At 37.2% G+C, this 26,446-nt stretch overlaps 1 protein-coding gene across 6 annotated transcripts in view; it reads left to right on the forward strand.

Annotated features, from left to right (window-relative positions):
- Positions 1 to 26,446, forward strand: part of CCSER1 (coiled-coil serine rich protein 1) — a 626,504-nt gene that overhangs the window by 120,016 nt on the left and 480,042 nt on the right. For all 6 annotated transcript variants that reach the window (XM_059470534.1, XM_059470536.1, XM_059470538.1 and 3 more), the window contains one exon: positions 15,723 to 15,816. In XM_059470534.1, the coding sequence (XP_059326517.1) occupies positions 15,723 to 15,816 (94 nt within the window). The remainder of the gene's footprint in view (positions 1 to 15,722; positions 15,817 to 26,446) is intronic.

A 26,446-nucleotide genomic window follows, 5' to 3' on the forward strand; every position in this document is an offset into this window, starting at 1 on the left:
GAATGGAGAAGATGCTTTGGTTACTCCTTTGAATGTTGTGCGAATTAACTTCTCCTTCTGTACCATGTACTCAGGAAAAGAATTATCATTTGTATTTATAATTGCTGTTGGTTGACCCCCAGCTGTGAGCTGGGAACCAAGAACACTTATCAGCTGCCTGACTAGAAGTCAAGCTTCTACAGGCTTACACATGAGTAGAAAATGAAGGACTTCTCTTAAACGTAAGCACGAGATGTGACTGATGATTAAAAGAGACATGTAACATAAGGAGTCTGGTGAATGAAAGAATAGGATGAAATTTGACATGCAGAAGATGGTGGATTCTTGGAGATTATTGAAAGTACTACCTTATTTGGTAAGGAATCCCATGTAATTTGCCTTAATAAATTCCCAAAAAGTCTCAGGGTTTTTACAAAGGGGAACCTCTGCTGTTACATGTATTTATTACCTTATCACTACTGGAATGTAGTGATAAGGTAATATTGTTGTTATATATTACATATATATATTACATATATTACATTGTATAATTGTAATATTGTTGCCAGAAACAACAATATAACATCAAGTGATGGCCACTGATGAAGGTATAGCTTTTTATACTAATACTGTCCTTCAGGTCAGATGGGACCTTTTGAGGTCTCTAGTCTGACCTCCTGCTCACAGCAGGGCCATGTATGAGATCATACCAAGTTATTCCAGGCTTGATCCAGCTGGGTCTTGAAAGTCTCCAAGGCTGGAGACCATACAGCCTTGACGAAGTGTTCCGCTACCTGTCTGTCTTCCTATGGAATGGGTTTCTCCACATGTCAGGTCTGAACCTCATTTCAGTGTATGTCTCTGTTATCTCTTGTCCTCTGGGCGATGCACTACTGTTAAAGGTCTAAATCTGTCTTCTCCTTGACCTTCTCCACACTAATGATGGGCTGCTTTTAGTTCCATTTGTATCACATTGTGTTAAGGGCTGTACTAGCAGCTAAAGCAGCAAAGATTATTACTTATACTGTAGAGATTAAATTAATAGCTCTTTTCTGAGTGCACAGGCAATCTATGAATAGATTTATCTTGATGGGGAATTTCACCACCACCCAGTATTCAAAAAGAAATGCAGTCTTTAGCAGCTTTTCTTTTTGCCCATTGCTGACTTGAGTACAATATGAATGCATGTGTCACAGGCTGTTATTTTCTCTGACCTGAGTAGAGGCACTTTCAGATGTACAAAAATAAATCCAAAACCATAATTTTTCTTTGCTTTGTGCTTGGGTTGAAAGTATCAGCTAGTACTGTGTATCCCATGAAACAGAAAACAGTGTTCATTACCCTAAACTCTTATTTTTATTGATAATGGAACAGAGAAATTTAGAATATCTATGTGGTGTAATGCATTACCTGTGATGTAATTTATATGGATACAGCAAGTTAGTATGGTTATTGTACTAGGGCTTTTTATATCACTAAGAGAAAATGACAAGTTACCACTGAAGAAATTGCACTGTGTTTTGTAATTATCTTCAAATCAGCAGGAATGGGCCAGAGTTCTGTAACAAGATTATGCTCAGTTGAAGAACTCCCATGAAGAAATAAAGAGTGAGACAAATGATTGTCAATCACAGGTTGAGTCCTCTTTTTTTTTTTAAGGGGAGATTTCTTCCGGGGATTTAAAAAAAAACCCTTTTGATATAACTTTTCTTCAATTCACTTCTTAGAAACTTGTTTTCTTTGCAGTGAAATATTGAAATATAAAGTTCATATACATCAAAGGCAAAAGGCAGTGAGTACCATATCATCCTGGTCTTAGTTTAAAAAGAAAGCATATGTGGGTTTGGTTAGAATACAAGTGTAACATAGAATGCACTTTGAACTTCTGCACCCAAAATTAATTTTAACAGGATGCCAGCAAGCTATCAAGTCTACCACTGATAACAACTATATTGTACTTCTTACATTATGGATAGCATTAATATTTAAATGTGTAAACTTTTCCATTTTACTCTACATTTATGATACAGAGCTCTGATGCAAAAACTGAAAGCTGTTACTCTGTGGTGCCAGTAGCCCATTTGTCTCTTTCACAGATCCATGAAGTTGTCTGTTGATTGTTGTGCCTAGAAATTAATTTTTGATTACCTGATTCTCTCAGCACAAACAGACTGCCAACTGCAATTCTAAGTAATTCTTTTGGGAAATGTGTCTGCTTTCTGCAGATCAGTGCATTTTACCCAGGAGCTAATTTTTCCACTTTGCCACGTGGTGGCACTAGGATTCTTCAGAATGATGGAAGCTGCTGTAAAATGTGCCTGGCTTCTGAGTAGAAGGCTGCTCGATTTCTTGTGTAGCATGATAGCTAAGCCTTTTCATTAAAACATGGTTTATGTTTTCCTTATTTTATACAAATAGCAGTCAGATAATATTCGGAGAGCATTTAGGAGCAGCACGCCACTCTGCAGTGTAGAAAACTGTGTTGAGGCTTTGGGAAGAGAGCAAGCAGGGTTCTTTTGATTTCTTGGCAGGTGAGGCCCATTGCAAGGAAGTCCCTTTGAGCTTTTTATTTCTATTGATGCCACTGTCATAACCAGGGAGCTGTAACCCTGCAGTGCTAAGAAGCTGGCAGTGCTTTGTCCTTGGAGTTGGGAAGGATATGGGATCTCTCAGGAGTAAAGAATCCTGACAGATAAAATACCATGGCAAGTGAAATACTTATGCTGGAGCTCGGCAAGGTCATGTGCCAAGCTTCAACTTGAGAGTTCTGTGGTGTTGCCTAAGGGGAAGAGCTGCCTCAAGGCATTGGGCAGCTGGCAGGCTAAGGAGTTCTCTTGTGATGTGGAGGAATGCTTTGAGTGAGGTGATGGACAGGCCAGCTCAGCATGCTTTTACTCTGCCTCCCTAAGCATCATCTGGCTGTAAAAACAAATTTGCAGCTTTTTGAGTAGCAGAGTGAGAGTATCTAATTGTTCAGAGCTGTTGCTTAGTAGCAATGCAGGTACTGTATAGAGGAGAAAATAAAATCCTACTGTATTGAAGCATAACAGTTTAGATTTAGTTTCCTTTTTACTATACATTGCCTCAAGACATTTCAGAAAAGAATGATTTAATAATAGACACTGTACCCAAACGAAAAAGTGAAATTTCATGCAGTATGACATCATGGCAAAAAAGATACTATGTGAATTTTCTTTTTTGAATATTGCACTACATCTTTTTTTTTTTTTTTCAGTATATAAACACTGCATAGATACACTGATTAAAAGGCACCTTTGTCATTGTGCATAGGCAAAGGATGCTGACACTAAAGGAAGCCATTATGGCCGAGGCAGTTACAACTCTCTTCCTGGCTTTTGCTTGTAGCAGATGCAGTGCTTGAATCTTAATCTTACAAATATCTGCTGTATCTCAGCCTCTGCATTTTGCCTTTGAGACTGTCACTTTGCAATTCAGTAAATGTTGGTAAAGAGGTTCAAAATTTCCCAGGGAAAGGACAAAAAAATGTTGTGATTAGACAATGGGAAGACATCAACCTTGTTCTTGAGGGAAGTAGGCTAATTAGGTGTTAATTGTAAAAGTTCATGTACTCTTCCAATGCAGAGCTGGGAATAATAGCACTGCATAGTACTGAACTCCAGAACAATTTTTACATGTGCTGGCTTTTCACAATGATTGTGTTTTCTTTATGACTCCAGTAAGTGGAAAGAAAAACAAAATCCCTAATTTTTTCTTGATCCAGTCTATACATACAGAATTAAGGCTGCAGAAGGGATGGGCTTTAATGTTTGATTATATTTTTTTGCTTGGCACATTCAGTAGTATCTGTTCTTTATGTGGCTTCTGATGCCTGATTCATCAACATCTTCACCTCTGTACTTTTATTTTACGCTAAAAGCAACAGCAGCTAGGAGAAGGAGCTTAGATGCAGAAAAACATCATAAAAATAGGGATACTGACCAAGAAGAAACATGTCACTGTTTTGGATATGTGAAGATGTCTGCTAATCCTTGTAAAAAGTGATATTGGAACCTGTTGACTGAAGTGAGGTTAGAACCTGGTTGAGAATAAGTAGTTTGTAGTTTTAATGTCACTAATTTTGATACAGTGCAAGTACTCCAGAGTAAGATACTCAGAAGTATAGTACAAGTATTTGCTAGTCTTGTGAACATTTCTAAATAATGCTGGTCTGCCAACTCTAAGACATCAAATACTTGCTGGTTAATACTTCAGCTTATTCGTAAAGTCCTCACTATATAAATGTGGAAGACTGGTTTCACTGAAGAGACTAAGTACTTTTTAGTATAAGTTTGCAAGTTGTTATATGCTGAATAAGATTTTGTGGCAGGTATTCTTTAAATGAGTTTATTGTGATGGACCTACTGAAGCTTAGCTCACGAGGATTCATCTCATTCATGTTATAGGATAAAACCCTGATGCGCTGAGCAAGTTGGGGTTTTTGTTGTGTTACTTTAGAGTGGGAATGAAACAGAAACAGTTTATCTGAACCTATAAATGCCAGTATCTCATTCAAATCAGAAGACTGTGTTTTACTTAATTCTGAAATAAAATTATAACTTACCCTGTGATCCTTTTAAAGTCTAGACTGTTGACCGAGAGACTTTTTTTAGGCTTCTTAACAATTTGCCCTGAGCACGTAGCTGTTAACAAATAATGAGAGCATTGATTTGATGAAAGGAAAAAAGTCCCAAACTGGAGCACATTAGACTATTAAATTAAAAATTTATTCCAATTAGTACTGGGGGACTGCTTTCTACTGTAGCAAATTAGGCAGCTGGGAATTAATGGCAAGTGAAAATCATTATAATGAGAGTCTTTTTTGGTTAAGATTTGAGAAAGCTTCTGACAGTGTCACCATGACCTCAAAGAGTTTTAAGTTGCTTTCTAGACTGGAGATGCATAAATGTTGATTAGTGAGAAAGGTTTTTGGAGTACATCCTAGCAGAGCTGAGCCTTCGTAGACTGTCTGAGGTCTAACTCCTAAGTGTAATAAGCCACCCATCTCCATTTGTTCAAACGCAAGGCTTGTCACATCCCCAGGATGAAGACTTGGACGACTTCATATATGATACTTATATGGCAAACCAGAGAGCCTTTAACAACCAAGTTGCTGATTCAGTGACTGCATTTTTTCACTTACTGTCCTTCTAAGCCAAAAGTGTGCTATTCAATATTATATACCCATTATTTGTGTTAAATTTATAGGAAGAATGGGAATCATCAAAGAGACACGGCAACTGTTTAAAAGCAAAGCCACATAGTGAACAGAAAGGAATGGAAACAGAATTGGAGACAAAAGACCTATAAGCAGACTGAAAGACAAGTTTTGTGCTTTGCTTTGTGGTAAATCCTGTACCTAATGTTTTAGAATTTTATTTTCTTCTGATCTAGACACTGATCCAATCCCTACAGTACTTACATGCATATGGAGTCCAAATGTCACATATATATATAACATATGTTTTATGTAACATTTTCATTTGAACTTCACTGGTTGGGATGCATCAGCAACTACATTTTCTCAATCTGATAAGTCTGACATCAGTCTGATTCTTAAGCTGCTATATTGACTCAAATTACTGAAGGATTGGATGTCCTGCAAGCAAGTAACAGTGTGCGAGGCAATTAACATTGCTGAGGGTTACGTTGTACTTAAAATGAACTCTGAGTTCATTGTCTTACAAAGGGAATCATCTTCACCTTCTGCTTTAGGCTCTGAAGCAGTGATGAAAGTAGCGCTGTTGTTGCGGTAGGCTGGAGAGACAGAGGTGCCCAAAAGCTTTAAGCTAGCCTAATTGTCTTCCCTGGCCTTAGTTCAAGGTGTATTATAACTCTCCAAGAGTGTTGTGTTCTTAAGCCTTTCTCCTTTGCTCTAGCAGGGAGATCACCCTCTTATAGTACACTAACTTCATCAACAGATAATTTTTTTGTGGGAGGCAAATGCTGTGACACAGCCAGATTCTGTTGGTGTCCCTAGTTGTGCTTGGCAAGGTGAGTGGCAGGTTTGGTGCAGTTTTGGTCATATCTGAATTTGAATCAAAGACCCAGGTGAACTCTGACACGTACATAGGGTGTTCTGTTGTTAAGCTGGGATGCCTGGCATGCCAAATTTTTCTGTGCAGGTGTAGCACCTGCATAGATCATGGGAAAGAATTTTTTAGATGTTTTATAGATGTTGAGGCTGTTCTTTCATTCTGTGGTCTAGAGCCAGTATTTTCTAGAACATGATGCAGATTTTGATACTGAAAGAGATAGGTGTCTTATGCATCAAATACTTCTGAAAGTACGGGGAAGAAGTAACAAAGCCAGTCAAATGGCTGCATTGCAGGATTTCCTGCAAGTGGATTTGGTTTCTGTCTCTGCAATTTCGATACCTCTCCAAGATGGGATGTTGCATTTTGTATTGCTGTTGTTAGAGAAATCTTGTAATAGTTTGCCTTGCTTCAAGTTCCCAATTCACTGCCCACTCAACTGTAGTAATACAGTAAAAAAAAATCTTTCTTCTGGACCGATAATTGACATTACGGTTTTTCTTCCAATAAAAAAGAAAAAAAGTATGCAGTAGTGGAAAAATGCTGTTTGAGCAGAAGAATTTCTCAAATAATGCTATAAGCCCCTGTTTACCAGAGCACTCATCGGCCAAAGTTGCCATGGAAACAGAAAAAATTCAAACAATATTAGCCATAGCATATCTATTATATTTTGCATTAATGACACTATACCAAAGGGTCACTTGTGGTTTCATTTGCAAGGTTCACTTTGCAGTCATTTATCACCAATAGTAGAGGCTAGAATTTAAAATTAGAAATGGAAGGTTCAGCCCTAATTGGCTTATAATAATATTCTGAAGGAAAAAATATTTATTCAATCATATGTCTAGAAGAGTTTTGAATTTTTGATATGCAGAAAGTTCTTAGTCTTTTCTTAGAAATAAAATCATGCTCAAGCCATAAAACAGATTATTCTCACTTGACATCCAAAAGTGCTGACTCCAACCGTATAGCTGATATAACTAAAACTGGAACATTCTTTTATTTGCAAGGAAAATCAATCAGTTCTTGAACTTGATATGTACTTGCTTGGGGAAAGGAGTTTGAGTTCAGCTGTGTCTGCCAGATGACTGTGGCTGGTGCTGGATTGTGGCAATAGGTGAATTGTTCTGATGTAGTTTGTCAGAGCAATTATATTCTTTAGATAAAGGTTTGACACAGGAGTGGTCAGGGTTTGTCATGAGTATAAATACTGAGGTTCTTCCTATTGTGTCCTCTGATATTAAGTTTTTGTCTTTTTGGCACTCAGGTTCTCTTTAGTTCTATGGTTATGTTCTTTTTTTCTTCCCCTTTCTGTACCACTGGTTGAGAAAAGGCAAAAATAAAATAAAAGATTCCTTAGGTATCATAAACCAAATTTTGTCTCTTTAAATATTGACTGAAGGATTGACTTGGGTTCTTTCATGACCCAGGCAAAGTTTCAAGTGACGGAAAGTCTAGGTATAAGTTACGTTTGTAATTTGAGTGGTTTTGGAAAAAAATAACCAATCTGTGTGTTGAATAACCTGTTGGACACTGTTAAGATGTACTCACATCTCTAGGGTGTATACAAATAAGCTTCACAGAGGGTCTGAATTACATCCCATATAAATGCAGGAATGAGACACTCAAGGAATGAGCTTTTTCTGTGTTTGGCAGAAGAATCTGGTGAGACTGTAGAAAAATTACACAAAGCTGTGTTCTGATAATGACTGCACAAGAATGCTTGCGTAACACTTTGCCTATTACAAAAGCTGTAAAAATATTAACTAATCCATAAAGCAGACTACATGTTGCAGATGGGTCCCTCTGCTGGGAGGAAAGCATATGTATGTGTGAGTGAGGGGGGGAAAAATAGTTATTAAAGAAAGCTTTGTTTGGTCCCTTTAAGCTTCATTGAATTTTTTGGACTGTATTTTCATATTTCTCTAAGAGTGTTTTTTTTTTTTTTCCCTAGGATTCTGCAGATGAAATTGCAGATTGATGTATGAAAAACGTATACACCTTTTTGAACACAGAAAATCCCATTGTCTTGGTTCTGTTTACAACCAAAGTGAATCTCAACACTCTAAAATTATTTGCAAGAGTGGTGGCTATTAAGTAAAGCCCCTCTCTGATAGTTTTTTCCTTTTTTTCACAGATGCTGTTCTCAGGCTTTTTGCTGCATGGAAGCTTTGGCACATTTTGAGTGTGGCTTTTACTTTAAAAGTCTTGACAAATAGTGAATTCAGGGTTAGGTGACTGTTGCTTTGATCACATCTGTCAAGAGTTGATCCTTACCCAGGGTTGGCTCGAACGTGGATTTAGAATGCTATGATAGATGCTTAAAATTGCTTAAATTGGCTTTAAATTGTATAAAACTACAATCTAAATGCTGAGGCCACCTGTTGCCTCCCAGCTCTCTTCAGAGCTGTTTATCTGTGCCTGTGTTGCAGGTGGGTGTGTGCACATATGTGTATGAATTAAAGATGGCTGCTGAAGTAAAAATGGGATTGTGTAGGGGATGAGGAGCAAGGTTAGTGTTGCTGGGATGGTTCTTGCCATTACCCTCACAGGGTCTGTGGAGGCCAGGCTCTGATCTCTGAACTGTTGGAAACTGGATCCAATGTGTGCCACTTCTTCCTTCCTCATCTTTTCGCACTTGTCTTTGATGGCTTTGTCCCTGTCGGCCTCCACCCCAAAAGGAAAAGGAGGGGACTTTATCCACCTCTCCTATAGGTCATCTAATTTTTTGAGTGAGGATTAGTTCTGATTCCATCACTTGTCTCTCTCCTCCTGCCTGTCACATCACCTTTGTAATCATCTTTCTGAGTTTTTTTGTGTGTTTTGCTACACATGACTTCTGCAAATATGTCACTGTTCTCTGTTTGAGTCTTTGGAATTGTGTATTATTCATATTCCTGTGCTTAGCAGTGTTACAAAAGACTTCTGTCTTGTTACCAATTATACTATTGGTGGCTTTCCTGTGCTACCAAATTGCCCCTCTGTTTTTGACTGACATGGGTAGTTCTTGGGTTGGCTGCATTCCCCTTGAGTGGCTCTGGGGAGCTGGCCGGATCTGTGGCACAACGGGCCCGGCGTGGGTGAGTGCCAGCCTGAGACCTGTTGGGAGACTCCATTAGTTATAATCACTCAGGCAAGAGGAGCATCATTGCAGACATTGATTTAATGCACAGGGAGAATCGAAAGGGCAGAAGCACCAATCGGGTGGAAAGTGCTGCTCTTCCCTTACACGGCTGAAAGAGTGCACGCCGAAAATAGTTTGAAGAATAACATGATGGATCTGAGCTCTGTAGTTAGACTTCTCCCTCCACTGCTAATTTTCTGTCTTTGGTCCTTAAGTGCACATTAATTTATTAAATAATCTGATTTTCACATGTTAGCTAACATGGCAACATTTATACTTTCTTTTCTAAAGTCTTCAGTTTATTCGTGTAGTGAATAATAAGCTTTTTGCGTGGTGATGTTCAGGAGAAAATAACTGTTTTAAGCTGCTCTTGGTATATGAAAGTAATCCATAGGCTTTACACTTGATGCAAGATTTTCAGGCTGTTGGCAGAGATTCTATGTTTTTAAAATTTTTTGTTTGCTGGATTTCATATACTTTCATTTTCCCTTTGAAGTATGTGGGAGAGAGCAGAAGGGGAAATACTTCATTATGTCCATGAATTATTCAGGCACAGTTCTAGCAGCTAACATTACTTTAAATAGCTCAAGGTCTTTCTTTTTCCTTGAGTATGTCTCAGTTTTCATTCCTATGCTGATTGTATGCCACGTTCCTTTGTTGAATACAATTTTGATGAAGTACTATCCTTCAGCAATCTTTAGAAATCATTTCAGTCTTGAAATAAGTATTTAATTTTGTTCTTCTCCAGCATCAGATATTCAGTGACCCTCAGTTGATATAGGTGAATTGTCATACATGTGACTTTACAAAAAATCCAATTATTCTCCCTAGAGCGTGTGTTTTCTATATACTCTTGCGAAGGCATTGATCTCAAATGGCCACCCACGTATATTTATACAGTGAAGGAAAAAAGGAATCTGTAATAGTAGATATTAACATTTACTACATAATTTCAATGGGGAGGCGTGAACATTAAATCCTTTCATTTTGGAAATGTCCTTCCCTCTCCTACCACTAATACGTGGAAATCTGTATTTACAAAATAGTTAAGAACAGTTATACAGAGGAAGACAATAAAAAAGGTGTCTAGTGGCCAATGTGACAGGAAAGGAAAGCAAAACATAACCCTAAATGAGCTTAAAATGCTGTTCTTGTATTTCTAAAAATATCTTTGGAAATCCAGTGATCACTGCATAATCACTTATGCAAATGAGACCCTTTCTATTATTTCTGGGGGAAAAAAAGTGTTAAAAAAATTATTCTCCTTAGATTTTGCACTTTCATGATACAGTCTGAAGAGGCAATGGGGCAGAATTACAGACAGTTGAGGAAAAATGTAGGTCTGTTTTTGTGTGTGTGGGTGTACAAGACTCAGGTTTCCAATAGGGATGCCCATGACCAAATCTCAACTGCTCAGTTTAGCTGCAGCAGCAGTGAGAATTTTGCAAGGCAAACATCAGAGGAAGTGCAGTGACAAAAGAGTGTCAAACAGAGCAAAGCTTGACCAAAAGATCCATTAAAGATTGAAATGTAGTCAGTATGATTATGTTCATGACAGTGAGGTTATAGCAATGCACCAGAGTTAACTAGTGTATGTTTTCTTCAGCTGTGGATGTGTTTGAGAGAAATGGTTTTGAACTGAATAATTGCAAACATACCAGTGCTTCAGTCTTGTAGCTTAAGTTGCTTACTGGACCTCAGGTTCTCATAGCCTTTTAATAATCTCTGAGCAAATAGTCAAGATTTTGTTGCAGTAACACAATTCAGCATTGAAATGGAAATCTCAATCTGTGTAAAAGAACCTGGAAGAACTGGAAAATGCAAGACCCCAGATTCAACCTGTGTGTGGTAACCAAAAACACTGGTCAGAAAAAAAAGAGCTGCATCCCCTTGCTCAGCAAAACAAGATTTATCAGGCCTGAATCTCTCTCAGAATGACCACTATAGCACTTAAGAAGTATTCAAACGTTGTTTGAATATCATGTTGACCAGAGAGTACATGTTAATTAGAATAAAATTGCAAAATAGCAGATACAATATTCTAAAAATGCTGGTAATGACAGAGAATCTGTGTCTGCAGCCTTGGGGACCTTGTGGTTACTTGATTATTTCAATTTTTTAGAAGAGCAAGAAGTGTAGAGTGAAGATGTATGAAAACATGAAGAAAATAATCTTTTGATTGATGCCGCTGATTACTGGCTGGTTCATATGGGGAGATTTGTTACCTCAATCTGATTATTAAACTTGGTTTTATCTATGAGTTGTAAGTACTCAGTTCTGCATGGATTTAGCCTGCTTGGTTTATATGTATTGTGCAACTAATACAGTTTTGCTTGGTCCATGTGGAATTGAATTATGTTGCTTAACAAAATAATATACACTAGTGTATTTATGTATTCATATGTGTGTTTTATTGCCATTTTTAAAAAGCAAATTAGTCAATTTTTAGAGGACTATAATTCCATAAGTAGTAATTTGACTAGGTATTTATATGCTTAAGTTAGTTATTTAGAATAATAATTAGGAAAAAAACATAGTAAAGAAGTCTTCATAAAGAGATGTTATTTGCTTTTTATTATTTAAAGCCCAGTGGTAGATTTGAGACCTGTTACCTTAGGGATTTTATATATATTTACTGCTAAAGCTGCTGTTATTTATTCCAGACTCATTTTTAGTCTTGTCCTCTGAACTGAACAGGTATAAAACTAATTAAATACTTTGCTATTCTGGAAAGGGACTAAAATTTATGTATTATGCACTAGATTCCTTTTCATTTTCCCTTCTTAGGAAGGGAAACTGGGAAGAGAGAAAGGAAATAGGGAGGGTACTAGTGGGTAGGAAGGAAATCCTTTTCGTCAAGCCTGAGTAAACTTACTGACTGGGGGAACTCTGTGTGCCTGGTACATCTCTATTACTAAAAAGTTTTAGCTGTTTGTGAGCTATACCTCTGCAAACCACTGTGTATTTTTTGATACTAAAGCTGTTTGTAGGTCATATTACTTAAGACTTAATGAAGTTGTAACTAGGCCCAGACTGAGCTGAGTACTGTTGCATTCAGTGAGTCCTGTGTAGGATACCCAGTTGGATGAAAATAGCAGTTTGTACTTCTTGTGGTGTCTGAAAGAATTTTCAATATGAAAATGTTAATAAGAAGTTACTGATGCCTTGAAATATCCTTAGATGAGCATCCTGTTCTGTTTACAACCATTATTGGTTAACACATCCTGAGCCATTGTATGAACCGCGGCAATTTAGGCTGAGTTTGTAACCTTTAAATTATTACTGCTGAATGCGTGTGTGAATAGCAACTTCTTAAAATAACAATGGTGGAAAGTATGGCTGGCAAACTGAATTTATTAGTTTTTAAACTGGTTGCAGGCTGTGTTGACTGGGAAAATCTGAAATGTGTAGGCAAATGATTGATTGTGTTCACGTGCTCTTCTCACAGGTTATCAGCTCTCAGATAGACTAGAAGAAGAAAGCACCATCATGTTAATTTTGAGTCCATTATAAAGTCAAAATGGTAGTAGAAGGCAAGCATACCCTGGAAGTAGGAAGTATGTCTTAAGGCTTCTAAAGGGCTATTACAGGGTGAATAAGGAACTTTTTGCTGCATGGTTGTGCCTTAACTAAATGGTTTGCCTCCTAAAATAAATAAAAGGTATGCCACCCTAAATAGATCACAAATGGTTCCTTGAGACTTTGATGGAAGAATTAATTTCTTTTTCTCTGTGTAGCAGTAGTAAAGCTTTGAAACTACCCACTTGGAATGCTCTTTAGGGCTTGATCTCTCTCTGATTTTATTTTTTTTAATATTTAATTGTGTTATTCCTCAAAGACTGCCATGGCAGTGGTGAGGGGAAGAATGGGCAAAAGGTCAAGAGATATTAAACTTTAAAGGAAATTACAATTTTTGCTAATTATCATAGCAACAAAGGAGTAATGAATCCTGGTGGGAGGACGTTGGTGTGCACTCGCAGCGGTATCGCTGAGCTGTGCTGTGACATTAGGCAGGTCATTCTGAGAGCTCAGCTCTCTTATTTTCTAATTATATGTTTTCAGAAAATAGTACTTAGTTAGAACAGCCTTGGGAATCTAACTAATGCTCTCTGCTTGGGTGGGCTTTTATGCATTTGTGAGTTCATTTTTGGTTTGTGTCCATGGAAGAACTCTGCCCACAGGTGGGCCATCAGAGCAGGGAATCAGCTGGACTGCCTTCATTGACATTCTTGGAGATGGAACAGCCCTGTCAAGCCCTTTTTCTTGCCATGATGGATGGTAGCTGCTCTAATTTGTTTGGTCCCAGTCCTGTGATTTGTCCCTTTATAAAGAGCAGGTGAACTCCTGGGAGCAGAGGGAGACTCTTTGCCTGGAGGGGGGGAGGTACTTATGAAAGAATAAACCCAGGGTTGCTTTGCTTTGTCACTTCAGCTTGCCTGCTGTTGTTGGTGCACTTGAAGAGGCTGTAGGAAGGGAAAGGCAAAGGGGTCACAGGTGCTTTGGGAGGGCAGCTGGGAGCCCTCAGCTCAGGTGGATGAGAAGAGGTTTTGCTGTGTGGAGCAGGATGCACATCAGCCTTGCAGAACAGAGAGGATAGATGGAACACTGTTTGCCTCCTCTAGAAGCATTACTCAGGTGGTGAAGATCTATCTTCCTGAAAAGCAGTATGAAGCAGGAAGAGAGTTGAATACAACTTTTTTTGCTTTTGGTCCCTCTTACGTGGTTTTTCAGCTCTTCAGTTTAGAAAATTGTGGTTCTGTTTGTGTTTGTTAATTCCAAATCAAATGGAATTTGTTTCTTGATGAAGGCTGTGAGCCACTCTGTTTTTGCAGGCAATCTCCCAGGGTTTCAGATGACACATTAATTACTGCCCAAGATGTAGGAGATGCTCAATTAACATGAATTCATTGCTCCTTGCTAGTGTAGCTTCTCAGAGGATGCTCAGCATTAATATCAATGTGGCTTCAGTTGGTCAACTGTAGTATAGACAATAATTTTAAGGCAAAGAACAAACCTGTGTACTCCAGCCTTTTTACCTTTTGCCTCTACTGGCATGAAAAACTTCTAGCTGTTGCTTTAAAATTGCAGGGATTGTTCTTCTGGATGTTTTCACTAAATTTTTTTGTTACATGGGAAAAACAATATATAAACGAAGTATGTTGTACTTTGAGTTTAATATACCATTTGATTTAGTTGAGTGCATAATAGCATCAACATTTAAAAAGGGAGCAAAAATCTAGTAACAGCATTAGCAGTGACTTCTGTATCTCATAAGAGGTTTCTTGTGCTGATGGTAAGTAAGGGAAAAACTGCAAGAAAAAGTCCTTGTGTTGCATGCATGTTGTTTGTGAAAGAGTTGGAAACAGAATTTAAAGAAATAAATTCTCCAAAGGGTTATTTAGGTGCAAGTGGTGAGTAGTAATAAGAGGTGACATCTGTTGTGGTGGGAACTTTAAAGAATTAGAAGGAACCTAAAAAAATATCATCTGAACTGAAGTTAAGAAGGGCTTTTGCTAGTTTAATGCATACTACTGTCATATTTCTCTACTTTCTATACAGCAGATTGCTATGCAGAGATGTCCCAGACAGTTCAATGCTTTGGGATGATAACCTGGCCTGTTTCACTCTGATTTGTTGTGTTACATTAGTGTTGGGAGCATGTGCAGTGCACAGGGCGCCAGCATCCATCCCATGCAGCATATAATGACTTTCACTTGCCTGTGGGTGCACTGCAAAATTGAGCCCTGCAGTATTGCTTGTTGATCAGCAAACAAAATGCCAGCTGGAGAAGACATTGTATTAGCTTTGGTTCAGTGTTGGTGACTGTGGAGAAAATCAGTGTATTACCACATCAAAAGAAATGACCATAAAGTAAAATACACACGGGAAGAAGATGGAGAGTTATTATCCCATGTGTAAACCTGCCTTATCTGTCTGTGGTTAAGACTTGGCAAACAAATGGTCATGGGGACCTAAGCAGCTGCACTTCAGAGTCAGGTATCTTCTCTGTCTGTATAAGCCTTTGCCACCCACATAAGTACTTAAAAACTGACAAGTTAATAATTCATGCCTGAATTTCCTGTTTATGCTACATTTGCATCTCTTTATCCTTTTGATAAATAAAACAGTAAATCTCTCTCTTCAAAATACATTAGTAAGGGCAGGCAGTGCTCAGAATTACAAAATTTAATAAAAAACATTCACTGATACTTTTATGTTGTGCTAAAAATAACGTTTTTATTCTTCATAAAAAGTTATGATTACACTTGCAAAGGTGCAAAACCATCACTGAACAGGTAGATATTACTTGTACTTCTGGGGTTTTTTGCTAAATGTTTGGGATCCTCTAAAAAGACAATGGTGACAAACACATTTCAGGTTGGACAGTTGTTTCATACCATTTCTCACTGCTCTAATATTAGCAGAAAAAATTTCTGTAGCTCTTCCTAAACATGTTTTCCAGATCTGATTGGAAATCATTTTGTACAGAGCAATTTGGCTAAAACACCTGTCTAAATGTTTCTAATGCTTCTTTTCTTTTTTCTTTTCTTTTTAATCTATGCTAGGATGTTTTGAATAACTTGGGTTCCTGTGAGTTGGATGAAGATGACCTAATGCTTGACTTGGAGTTCCTGGAAGAGCAACATCACCAGCGTTCTGGTAAGTCAGATAAATGCTGTCTGTCTTTAGTGAGGTAATGTTATTCTAGGAATAAAAAGCAAATATGTTCAGTACAATTACTTGGAAATAAAAAGGAGTAATTTTCTTGGAAGGAGGAGAGTGGTATTAATTTTTTAGAGTTATTTCTAAATGTGTTTGTAATTAATCAGAAAAATGCTGTTTATAAAGCACTTGGACTTCATATGGTCAGTTATGAAATGGAAGTGATTTTTACAGCTACAGAATTTCAGTACCAAGGGCAGGCCCATCTGTTTTTCTAAATACTTAAAATGACTGCTGCCTACCCCCAGCACTTAACAAAAGAGCATCGGTGGAATAATTGTGATCACATTTTGGGTATGCCAGAATAATATTTTTCAAATAAAGAAGGTTTGGCTTGAAACATGAGTGTAACTTGATGGTTTCTCTCTTGTTTGGTTAAAGCCTTGTTGCACTGCCTTGATTAATAGCAATAAACTATTGCTGTATACTGTGTTAACTACCGTTTTATAATAGGATTATGCAAGGTAAGTTGTTGGACCTGTGAAGAGGAATTTCCTTTGCTGGGATGTAGGACAGCAGGGCCTTGTCTGTGAACAGAGGTCCTGCTAACTCAGCAGGATTTGGAGTCTTCAAACCTGTGTGGGACTTGTGCTTGATCCCAGGTACAGTTCTGGGTTTGTACTCTGCTGTGATGCTCTGTTCTGGCAGTGCTAAGAACTTAAGCCCAAGGAATTCTCACTTTCTCTTTTACCTGCTGTTCCCTGATCCCAGTTTCTCCCACATAGATGCCCATAGTGCACATTCTTGCAGATTCATGTGGAAGTGGGTTTTTTGAGACTTTTGCTGGCTGGTGTGGACCATCTTCAGTTCTTGTTTCCTCAAAGATGCAAATTTAGCAATGGTTACAGATAAACTGCTGGAACTGTGGTCCTGTTTGATATTTTCTGTGTTGATTGTTCTCTGAACATATCTGAATTATCTCTATGATAATTCTGTTTAACCATTGAGCTGTGCTTTTAAACCTGTTTGTATATCTGCTTATAGGATGAAACATCTGTTCTGTTTGCTTTGGTAGGGAATGTGGAGGGTTGTAGCAGTAATATGTTCATGATCATAGTTTTCTAAATTATTGGAAGCTGGGATGCAATAAATGAACTGCACAGAAAAGGCCCTTTCTAACCCATTCTGAAAAGTGCTATTAACTGTTTACAGAAAGTTGAATGATGAGGAAAGAAATGTGGTTTCAAAAAGCTTCCGAAGCAAACATTGATAAGAAATCATGGGGTTCAGACTTATTTATTCCCTGGACTGGTTGGAAAGGAATTAACTGGCAGAATTTTCCATAAATAAACTTCCCTGATGTGTTGCACTTGGCCTGACCTTTGTTTTCCTTCTTTTTTTCACAAAGCACTGAATTAACAGTGAAATAAAAGTTATGTCCAGAATATGATTACAAAGATTTTGTAGTGGCTTCTGGAGCAGCTAAAATAATAATGTCTGAGCGACATACTTGATAGAGAAGTAATTAAGATGGAGATGTGCTATGACACATAATCTTCCTGCTCTTGGCTCATTATCCAGAGCAAATGAGATGCTTTTAAAACAGAGATCTACATTGTCATCTGAAGAACGGTCTTCTGAATGACCATTTCTATCCTGAGCAATAAAAAAGAGACACACAATGCAGTATGCACATTTAACATAACACAAATGTGTTTATTTTAGTAATATTTACTCTTTGCTTTTATTTTTTTGGTGGTAAACCTAGCTGCAAAAAATTTACAATTTCTCTAGCTGTCACTGTTTTTTAAAGTCATTCACTTGGAAGAAAGATTTGGAAGGGTAGAGCCACAGTATGAAGTTGACTAAAATTTACCAAAAAGCTGATATTTTTGTTTTGCTTGAGGATCTGGCCCAAAATGGTTCATATGGTTGTAAGTCATCACCTTAATTTGTATTAAGATATTGAGGCAGCCTGCTTGATTTTTAGTGACTTAGCATTTGAATACCACTGGAGTGCATAAAAGCCTTGAACTAGATACTGACATTTAAACACTTGTAACAAATTCCTTTTCTGATTCCTTTGTGAAGTGGCCAATTTGCAGGATTTAAGAAATTTCAACAAAAATTCTTTTCAGTAATTCCAAGTCAATCTGTTCTCTGTTTTCACTTCTGGGTTTGCCTTTTTTTTTTTTTCTTTTTTCCAAGAGGCATCTCTATTCATACCTAAATAGAATTCTTCTAAACTTTTTCAATTAAATTACATTATCAAATATTTTTGGTGCAATTTTTTCCTCAGGCACCAGAATTCAGAAGTGATCACGTTAAAGACATACAGTTAATTTAATGAAGAGCTTTACACTTTCATAAATCAATCAGATTAAAATTGATCATATTTCTGGGCATGCACATATAAGCTCTTTCAGGTAATTGGGAGGTAATGTATGTTTTTAAAAAGATTTTTAATTCTGACTGCTTCAGAAACAAGAAGACAGCTGATAGCACATGGAGGATGAGCCAGTACTGTTACTGTGGAACAAACTATTCTAATGGAATTGGAATTAAACCAAAGGACTGTTTAATTCTTCCTGACCTGAAAAGTAGATGATTTTCTGTAATTTTTGCCAGTTGCAGGTTTGTTGAACATTTTGTGAAAGCTTCTTTAAAACTATGAGCTTGAGAATTTACCTATGGCTTGCTTCAGTAAAATTCAGTCAGGACATTTGCAGGTGTATAGATTTGTGAGCCTCCTTTAGTTAGAGGTTAGATGGATGTGCTGTCTCTTCTATAGAAGATTCAGCCCTATATTATGTCAGCTTTACATATTTAATCCATTTTATTGCAGTATTTGTTTGCCTTCCTAACAAGGTCCTCATGTTTCTCTAATACGTGCAGGGGATCTTGTATCTTCGATTCCACATGTGTCATATTGAAGTCAGCTGAGAGTTATTGCATGTGTTCTTAGTCTGTTATCAAAATAAAGGTGTTCATGAGTATAAAAATATTGCACAAAATGCTGCTTTTTGAATAGAAACATTAAAATTATGCTCTTCTGGAAGTCAAAGGTATTAGCAGTACTGTGACTGTTTGTCATACACTAAAAATTCAGTTCATGTTCTGTGAACTGATGCTGATTGCAGCATTTATTTGGTTAAAGCCATCAGCTGTATTGCCATTCACCTGTGCTCCATTTGGCTTTTGGTAAACAATTCTGTGGGGAATTACTATGGGGAGACATGTCCCAAGAGAACCTCTGTTCAGTATTTTAACAAATAGATTGCAATATGAAGAGGTACAATTGGAAAATTATTCAGTTCTTTCTTCATTTGTTACAGAGGGATAACTAAGGAATAGCTAGGAATAACTATTCTTTAAAAGGCTATGACAATTTCTAATGACAAATCACATGAATACAAGGGCTAACATCACATTTGTAACTTGAATATCAAAAATATGCCTTGGTGAGGAGGCTGTATACATCAAGCTGAGTAATTTAGATGTAACAATTCTGAAGGGTACTGCCCCAGTTAATAAACACTGTTGATGAACTGATTAATGGCAAATTGAGAAATTCTCTTAAATGCCATTAGGAACTCCAGTTTTTTAGAGATTTGTTAGTTAAGATATGATTTACAACAGTTTTTGCTTTTAGCTGCTCTAGTTTAAAGAACAGTATTTGTTAGTGTGAGGGTATGTCTCCGACTTTGTACTCAAGCTTACAATATAATACTAATTTTACAAAATAATTGTATTGCATTGATCTAGTATTGTTTTAGTGACCATTTATGAATAGAAAATAAGATTATATTGGAAAGAGTTCTGGGAGAATTCTCTATTAAGGAGCTTTCAAGAGGAGCTACAAGCTAGTTGGTAGGAAAGGAGATGTTCCAGAACGTGGTATGCTGTGTTAATTAAAATATAGAAATAGAAAGAAGAAAGAGACAAAGATCGGTTGCCTCTTATGTTGTTTATGGTGGGTTTTATTTATTTATTTATTACTCCAACTCATTTTTCACTTGTGCTCCTGTTCTGTCCCCTCAGCTTTTCCCTAATGAGCTGGTTGCCCTCCAGCAGCATCCTCATGAAATGAGGTTCCTGCAAAAAGGTGCTATAAATCCTTTTGAGTACTAGTGAATTAGCAAATTAAAAAATATCCCTAACTTTTTCTCTAACCATACAACAGAAGCTAAGGAGACACCTGCAAACCTCAGGCAGATGCTTCTACTTTGGACATAAATGTCTGTGCTTTGCTGGTCTTAGCACAGCTTTAGAAGTCTGGAATTCCCTCACTTGCAACTTTCTGTGAGTTTACTGCTTTAATTTACTACTTTTGCTTCTGTTTTAAAGGCTGTATTGTTGAGACAAAGAATGTAAGACAAAGACATTTTATTATCCTGCCTAACACAATTGCTTTGAAATTTAATAAAATAATATTTATATTGTATTTGGTGAGTGCAGAGCACTACTGCATACAAATTTAAAATATTAATCAATGTGATTTACTGAGAGTTTTGCATAGTGGTCTTAAGATGGAATGCTTAAAATGAAGCATAATATGACATACATGATGAGTCTTGTGGGTGTCTTTTTATTAATCTCAGTAAATTAGACTTTTAAAATATGCTGCAGCTTTGATTTCCAGTTGTAAAATAATGAAATCAGTGGTTTCTATAGTGGGAAATCATTGCAGGTTTATAGAAAGTGACAGCATTAATTTAGCTTCATTCATTTTCCTTTTCCCTCGTGAAACATGGTGTATTTGATTCCAGGTATTGATTAGTCAAATGAATGAGGAAGACCTTTATATTCAGTGATAGAAGCAGTGGGGAATTTATTCAAGTAATGCTCGTTAATGTGCGTGAGTTGTGTGCTGGTGTTGTGCTGTAGCCTGTTGAAATCTAAGTGGTTTTATGTGGTTGGTGTTTCATTAAATCAGGACTGCAGTAAACAGTGGCCTTTTCTGAAAGTTCACGACAGCACAGCTACCCAGGGGCTTTGGTAATTCCTCAAGTATTTGCCATGGGTGGCAGGGTGCCCTGCATGCCCCTACAAAGATGTGTGTGTAGCTGGAATTTGCAGTGAGTGGTGTGGCTGAAAGCTGGGGAACTGCTCCTGGTGCTGAATATTAAGCACATGCTCCTGTCTCTTCCCCATCAGGCTCCACACTATGCACTGACTGTTCATGGGTGTGATATTGATTAGCTGTGTACCCATGCTGGCCTGTGCATCCATCATGTTGCTGCTGGAATGCTTGCTGAGTAGTTTTGAATAATGTAGCTTGCTAAAATTTTCAGGAGAGATTTGTCTTTGGCCAGTGCTTTAGCTGTTTTGGATTAAATGCTGCCCTAGCCTCAGCTGAAAAGCTGTGACCCAGTGTATACTGAAGCATTGTTACTTCACCCTGCATATTTCAGAAAGGAAATTTTTTATCTTTTTTTCTGGGGAATGAAACTTTATAATCCATCAAAATATTATTTAGCTCTTAAAAAACAAATACTTTCAGAGATGGAACACATTTTGATCAAACCTAAGTTAAGACCGTGTCTTTTAGAAGCATTTTAAGTGTGTTCTTAGCTCTGTGGAAGTACATGTTTTGGTTATTGCTCAAGGTTTATGAATGAAATGACAGATTACAGCATGGGTTTTGCAGACTGAGGGGAAGGCAGAAAGGGTTTTGAGGTGGATACACAAAAATACTTATGTAAATGTCAAATTAGAATAAATCATTGTATCAGAATATGGTCTTTTAGTAACATGCCTACATTAGATATTAGCTGCCTCACCAACAAAAGCACAGCGTGCTTGTTTTTTTAGTAAGCAAAAGTCTGGCATTTGTATTGTATTTCTTTGGAATCCAGCTAGTCTGCAGATCAATTGCCATCAGTACCTAGCCAAACTAAATAGTTGGTGTACTGACCCAGTAATATTAGGTTGTTGCTGAAGTATTTTGAATGTGATGAACTAGCTAAAAATTCTGTGATGCGTTTGGAGTTCCTCCTGTGTCTTATTAATTCAATGTATTAATTATTTTTATTAATTTTTTAGTAGGCAGTAGGAGTGCTGAGTTGTGATGAAACTCCTTTGGTCTTTTGGTGGTGTTTTTTTTTTTTTTTTTGACCAGGAGTTTGTCAGTGCAAGGAAAGCAAATTTTTCAAAGGTTTTAATTTGCTTTTAAATAGATAATAGGAAAAAAAGACCCTAACTATGCATTTTTATCAAAAAGTTGCTTAGAACTAGAGCAGAAATATTTCAGTTATTTGAATGTATTGCTTTGCTCATGAATGTGTTGTTGGCAGCAGACTATGTTTCTGCATTTACAAACAAATGACCTATTTTGATTTTTAATTGGAACTGGACGCTCAGTTCCTTGAGCACTTCTGAAACCCCATCATTGCCAAATGCCATCTTTTAGAGTTTTATGTGTTACAGATCAGGCTCAACTAGAACAGTATTTCTTTAGGTTTCTGTTTGGAGTGTATAATAGCAGTTTGGTTTATACTTAAAGGCTTTGAACACAATAAAGATTGTGACAGTAAAGTAATAGAGAACTCTTTGTCTCTGCCAAAGAGCAGGTTTAAAGAGTATTTAGCTAGCTAGCATCTTCCCCTGTCACTACAAATTTTGGATAATAAGGTAATAAAAAAGTAAGAAGTACTAATAATGAAAAAAGCAGAAAATTATGTGTAACTTCACTACTTTAATTATACCACTATACAGATGTCCTAACAGCAATCAAAAGGTAAAGTTCATGTTAGTTTTCAGTTTTGCAAGAGAAAACGTCTTGCTGAATAAATGCCTGCAATTCCTCCACCAAACTTCTTGTGGTGAAGAGCTACATCATGAGCCACAAGTGTGGCCAGCCCGATTTCACACATATGTCTGAATTCCAGCATGGATTTGAAGAATTGAGTGGAAAGTCATATACCACTAGTTTCCATATATCTAGGAAAAGTTGTAAGAGGCTTTTTGTATATTTTCAGAATGACCTATTCTATTAAGGTGCACATTTTCCTCTGAAGCATTGTTTAATAAATTCTGCACAGTAATTAAATAACTTAAGGTCTCCAGGGAATGAAATAAAACTTGGCATCTTCTAAACTTTTTTAACCAGCTTCCGAATGAGCACTGAGCGTGGAGAAAAGGGATTTCTGCAGGGTTTGCAAGTGAAAAGATGTGTGGCACTATCAAATAAAAAGAGCATATTTGTGTTCATTGCAAGTAACTGTTGCACACTTGTGGCTAGGCCTGCCTTAGGACTCTGCAGGTGTTAAGTGCTGAGAGTAAGGAGAAGAAATAGTGAAGTTATTATTAAATTGGAATGGAACTAGTTAGAAATTTTAGGTTAATATAAGGTTAGTCTTCAGGATCTTGATCCATATTCTGAAAAAGGAATGCTGAATTGAGAGCCCTGCTTGCCTTCTCTTACTTATGTAAATCAATGGTGCAATCCTATTTTAATTGAGAAAAACACAACACAGCCTAGGACTACTACCAAGTTACCTTTATCCTAAATCTCTTTTAGTGTATTTTACTTTAAAAGTTTAGTTGTAACCAAACCTAGTTGATGAGGAGGCATGTAAGTTTAGCTTCTAGCTATGCTTTCCTCAGAATATGTTTAAAATGTGTCTGGGATGTAGATAATGTGCCTGTGCTGTGTGTTCTTAGTGGATCAAGGAAAATACTCAATTTCCTGAGCAAACTGGTATTTTTAGCCCTGTGTTTTGGTGTGAAGAGTGGTGAAGGACTGATATATTCAAATGGTGTATGTTAGATTCCTGTCTGTTACAAATTTTACTAGTGATATGTACTTGTAAATCCTACTCACTAAGTGGAGCAGGATCACACAGCATCACGTAATTTAGATATCAAGAAATTTTTTCATTAATGGACAAGAGGTGCAAAAGAGCACAGTGGTGAACTTCAGGGTCATTAAAGAATACTTCTGCATGAGATGCACTTGTGTGGTTATCATAGAACAATTAGATTCAGAGTCTGTATCTCAATTTCCTGCTCTTTCATAATTATAGTGTGACATTTAGTTACAAATCCTTATTCATATTGGTATGCTCAGCCATCATTTACTGAAAGAACCAGGACAGTAATTAAATTAGGCAGATTGCCTTTCTTAATTTCTTTGATTTTATACATACATTGAGATGAAACATCATCTTTAATAATATCTGCAGGCAGAAAATAAATGCAATAATAAACATTATGAAAAATCAAAGCGTAGTGTCCTATTTAAAGGAAATCTACATTTCTAGATTGCAAAGTTTAAGTAGGGTGCCAAATGCTGCTTTTCTCTCCTGCTTTGTAAATTTACAAAGATCTGGACTCGGTGTCTTGCTAAAAGGAAAATGTGATGAAAACTTTGGAGGAGTATGGCCTCTATTCATACTTTTGTGAGAGATTTAGGGAATAAGAGAAACAATTATGAGCTTATAATTGTTTTACAGAATAGCCATAACTCTTTTTCTATAAAAAAACAATTGCTCCTTCCATACAACTTCTACAGTAATCCTACTTCAAGGTCAGACTGAAACTGTATGTGAGTTACTGATGGCTTTTAGATGGCTTTTAGTTTACTGATGGCATTTAGAAATACTTATCTCTGGGATCATTGTAGCTTCACTCTTAGGTAAAGAAAGAAATAGTGTTCTGATAGTTAAAACTTGAGTGTGGGTCTCCTGGGTTGAGCTGGATTCTCTGATGCCAATTTCCAGCGTTACCATGGGCTCGTCAATTAATTTACTTGTAGCACATAAGTGGTACTCCAGAAGTCATGGGAGTTTGGCAGTAAAGTCTGGGAGAGGCTCATGATGCCAATGGGATGGAGCTGCAGTAATAACTTGAGTTATTTCAGTCTTTAGAGGCCAATTATGTTCTGGTTTGTGGCTCTTCATGTGTCATTCCAGAAGTGGAGCAGAGAGCAGACACTGCCATTGCTGTTGCTGGTGTATCTGCTACTGTTACTGGTCCCATGATTTTTTTATTTCCTTCTGCAGAAAAAATGCCAAAGCAAACCACAGGTTTCTTTATATAAACAAGTGGAAAAAATATTGCAAAAACCTATCATACTAATCAACTAAAGCCTGGGCTCAAATCTAAATTACTTCTAAAATCTTTCCAAAATCCTTCATTACTCAAAGATTGGGTCAAATCTGCTGTAGTGTTTGAAAATATTAGGTGAGTTTAGTTCTGTATGTATATATATATATATATATATATATATATATATCTATATATATGAGATTCTTTACCTGAATCTCTTGTGATGAGAGAGTGATGAGAGAGTGTGTTGTCCCTTCTTTTGTCCCTGTGAGTGTTCTATCAAATCCTTCATATTGCTTGGTTTTTGTTCAATTTTATTTATGTTTTAACCTCCAACTTCCCTTTAGGAGGCAGGAATTCAGAAATAAATGCTGTGCAGGTAGTAAAGCCTGAGATTTATTGCAGCCCAGGTTCAGCTTTAGGAGGGAGGATCAATAGGTAGCAAATGCTTTGCAGGTTGGTTGAGAGTACAGGGTCTTCCTGAGACATGAGGATGTTTTGTCCTCTCAGGGACTCCTAGAAGAAGACTGTGCTTTTGGTTTTTATAGCCTAGCTAGTTTTCTGCACTGAGAAGGACATTGTACACCTTTCTTTGCCAAGGCAACAATTTAAGATAAACTCTGAAAGGCAACCTTGAAGAATTTTTCAGCTTGTACCTTGTGTGGTTTGGCTTATGTTTGGAATATTCCATCTGACCCAAAGTGAATAATGCCCAGCAATCTCCTTATCACATTCCAATTCTCAAAATTCTTCCATGCAACCCTTCCTGTAGGGAACAGCTTGACAATGAAAGCTTGTGAAAGGAAGGGTTGCCTGCCACTGCTCCAGTAGCTTCATCAAAGGACACCGCGTTCCTTGTGCCTGCTGAGGGTAGCATCAGTGTTATGGGGTTTAGGTGTTGTTTTTCCCCCAATTTTTGTAATGTTGTGATGTCTTTAGGAGATAAAGTCTGCTTCCAGTTAAGATTTAAAGGGAACTGTGTTTGCAGTGGGAAGTATTCCAAATGCACTTAAAAAAAAAACAAACAAGTGTTCTGTTGCAGGATGGATAACACGTATATGCACAGATCTGCAAATGGCAAATCATGCACAAAATGTTACTACACGCTGCAGTACTGAATCTATGGGTATCCCTTTAATTTTTTTTTCTTTGTTTATTTTTGGTGGTTTGTTTTGTTTTGACAAAGAACTAAGCATTTATGAGTTTGCTATTTGAGGAGTTGCTAAACCATAGACTAAAAGGTGGCTGTGAAAAGTTGATAACTGGAGACAGTGGCCCCATGCAGCATCCCTCAGCCTACAGTGCTCTGTGTGCATGTGCCTAAAATAGCTTTTGTAGAAATGTCTGTACCTAAGGACTGGCATGTACACAAATGTGAAGCACACCTGACAGACCAAAGGCATTTCTCTGAGCTGTTTCAGTGTTTAAAATGCTTTAATTCCTTACATCCAGCTTTTGATAGCTATGCTTGTTTGTAACGCAGTAAGTGCTGAATCTGAGATATGAAACAGAAAATTGATGGTAAATAAGTGTGGTGCCTTTTGGTTGCAGGATGGATAATGTGCTCATTTTCTCT

Source organism: Ammospiza nelsoni, chromosome 4, assembly GCF_027579445.1.
Source record: "Ammospiza nelsoni isolate bAmmNel1 chromosome 4, bAmmNel1.pri, whole genome shotgun sequence".
NCBI lineage: Eukaryota > Metazoa > Chordata > Aves > Passeriformes > Passerellidae > Ammospiza > Ammospiza nelsoni.